This window comes from Ciona intestinalis, unplaced genomic scaffold (assembly GCF_000224145.3).
Source record: "Ciona intestinalis unplaced genomic scaffold, KH HT000867.1, whole genome shotgun sequence".
NCBI classification, from domain to species: Eukaryota; Metazoa; Chordata; class Ascidiacea; order Phlebobranchia; family Cionidae; genus Ciona; species Ciona intestinalis.
Genome location: NW_004191188.1, coordinates 1 through 2,636, shown reverse-complemented (window position 1 = coordinate 2,636; position 2,636 = coordinate 1). Strand labels below are relative to the sequence as shown.

The window sequence follows — 2,636 nt, the reverse complement described above, 5'->3', positions numbered from 1 at the left end:
CTAAAAAAGCATAAACACATTCCCGTATTTTCCTGTAACTGGTGTAGGCTTGAAACAAGCATAAAACACATTCCCGTAACCTTCCCGTAACTGGTAAATACCTAAAACAAGCATAAAACACATTCCCGTAACTTTCCCGTAACTGTAATATGCTTAAAACACATTCCCGTAACTTTCCCGTAACTGGTGTAGGCTTGAAACAAGCATAAAACACATTCCCGTAACCTTCCCGTAACTGGTAAATACCTAAAACAAGCATAAAACACATTCCCGTAACTTTCCCGTAACTGTAATATGCTTAAAACACATTCCCGTAACTTTCCCGTAACTGTAATATGCTTAAAACACATTCCCGTAACTTTCCCGTAACTGTAATATGCTTAAAACACATTCCCGTAACCTCCCCGTAACTGGCAAATACCTAAAACAAGCATAAAACACATTCCCGTAATTTTCCTGTAACTGGTGTAGGCTTGAAACAAGCATAAAACACATTCCCGTAATTTTCCCGTAACTGGTGTAGGATTGAAACAAGCATAAAACACATTCCCGTAACTGGTAAATACCTAAAACAAGCATAAAACACATTCCCGTAACTGGTAAATACCTAAAACAAGCTTAAAACACATTCCCGTAAGTTCCCGTGTTCCCGTAAATTAGTTTGCAGTTTTTCCCGTCTTTTCCGTATTTCCGTATTCCCGTAAATTAGATTGCGATTCCCGTCGTTCCCGTATTTCCGTATTCCCGTAAATTAGTATTACCCCCTGTATTCGCATGGGAGTTGCTGGTATGTTATAACGCGCGGTCGCCCTGTTATCGGTGAAGCGGTTTTGTTTGTTTTTTAGTCATCGTTTTGTTAAATACCATTGTGACGTCATATTGCCCCTGGCGCGTTCATAATTGTACGTCATAACCACGTTTATGTTCGTAACTTTGAGCGAAATTGCTTCCTTTCATAGACATGTGAAGGTAGATCATGTCAGGGCGGTCTAAGGTATGGGCGACGTGTATTGTTGCGACTTTTGCTTTGCTTCTACTTGCACGTATACCTTACCATAGCAATATACATACGGCGTATAAGGGCAAGGCTAGAAGTAATGTATTGACCACAATTTACAAAGCCGATAGAACATCCGTTGTGAACCTTGGACCTAAAATTAACTATAGTAAGTAACGCTTGGAAATACTTCTAGTTAAATCCCTAAACTATAATATGTTGTAACACATTTCATTTAGATCGCCCATTTGAACTTTTTTCTAATTCAAATCCGTATTAATATTCGATCACTATTATTGCGTAGTGCAGTGCTTGAGATATTAAGCTAAAATCATTTGGGAATGTAGATTTTTACCATTACTTCCGTGTTTCCTTTTTATTCTAACTTTCGTTACTGTAACCGAAGAGAAAAATTAAGTTATCTAACACTAAAATTGACGTACGGTTAGAGCATGTATTGGAACTTAATAGAACCATAATAGTACATGGGCAGTAACTGTGAGACACGTTGTTGTAAAACGACACCAATGCTGTTACTCGTAATTGTAGAAAACCAAAATATTGGGTAATTGCCGTATGTGGTATAGTAGGGTAAGATGGGACATCTTAGGGTAAGATGGGACATCTTAAGAACACAATGTGCAAATATCTCAATGGTGTTTTAAACAAGTAATAACAGTTTATGGGAGTCGTGAGGATACAGATTTATTAATTTTTGAATAATCTTTGTTTACCTCCAAATTGAACGAGAAAATAGAATAAAAAGGTGTCCCAACCTCATTACGTTACCGCTTAATCTATTATAGCGTCCTTGTTCAATATAACCTCCAATTTTCGTTGTTCTCCGCGGTTGGACTACATGGAATATTCATACGCCGTTTGTTATTTCAGCACGGCCGTCACGAAGATGTTACGAAGCTCGTTACTACAACAAGTGGTTGAACGCCAGCGATCTTAATATGGGTATGTCAACACGTCACTATGACGTAGTGTCGCGTTCGGGTGAAGATATGTTGACATGGGTGTTTTCTTGTACGTGAGCTGTATGAATATACCATGTGTGTCTGGTGTAAAAGAAGACACTCATGTTATAATTCAACAGTGAGCATGAGGTGTATAAATACATCATATGTTTGGTGTATAAGAAGATACCCATGCTATAACTAAACAGTGAACATATATATAAACCTGGTATGGATTCAGATACGAAGACCTCCCAACCACAAGAGCCTCACATCACACGACTAAAGGAAATTTTATCCCGATGCGAATCGTCCCATTATATAAACAAGAGAATAGATCTTTCCCGGTTCGTATTCGACGATGAACATAAACTGATCATGTGTGTTGTACCGAAGGTAATTTGACAACGATTCAGACAGAATAGAAATCAATAATAGCGTATTTAAACATAAGAGAGATGCATTGATTTGTTCAGCGTAAACGTGTATTCATGTAACGTTACGTAAGTGATACTTTTGCATCAGTATAACGCGTATATAACACTTACTGCATAGGACAGTTTTAAACAACATTTCGATCGCTTGTTACTTACAAAAATCACGTAATTTGTGAACCGAGGGTCATAAGATCGAACCCGGGATCGTTAGGACATATTGGTTAAACCTTATGCAACCAT

At 37.9% G+C, this 2,636-nt stretch overlaps 1 protein-coding gene across 2 annotated transcripts; it reads left to right on the top strand.

Moving 5' to 3' along the window:
- The first annotated feature begins 967 nt into the window (after nucleotides 1-967).
- LOC113475547 lies at nucleotides 968-2,612 on the top strand. 2 transcript variants are annotated; one of them, XM_026839763.1, is made up of 3 exons: nucleotides 968-1,166; nucleotides 1,889-1,960; nucleotides 2,201-2,612. In XM_026839763.1, exons 1-3 carry the CDS (start codon nucleotides 977-979, stop codon nucleotides 2,362-2,364), a joined length of 426 nt encoding a protein of 141 aa, XP_026695564.1. In that variant the 5' UTR covers nucleotides 968-976; the 3' UTR covers nucleotides 2,365-2,612. The 2 variants fall into 2 exon arrangements, with proteins under 2 accessions (XP_026695564.1, XP_026695563.1); XM_026839762.1 differs by having other exon boundaries at nucleotides 2,195-2,612.
- The last annotated feature ends 24 nt before the right edge of the window (nucleotides 2,613-2,636 follow it).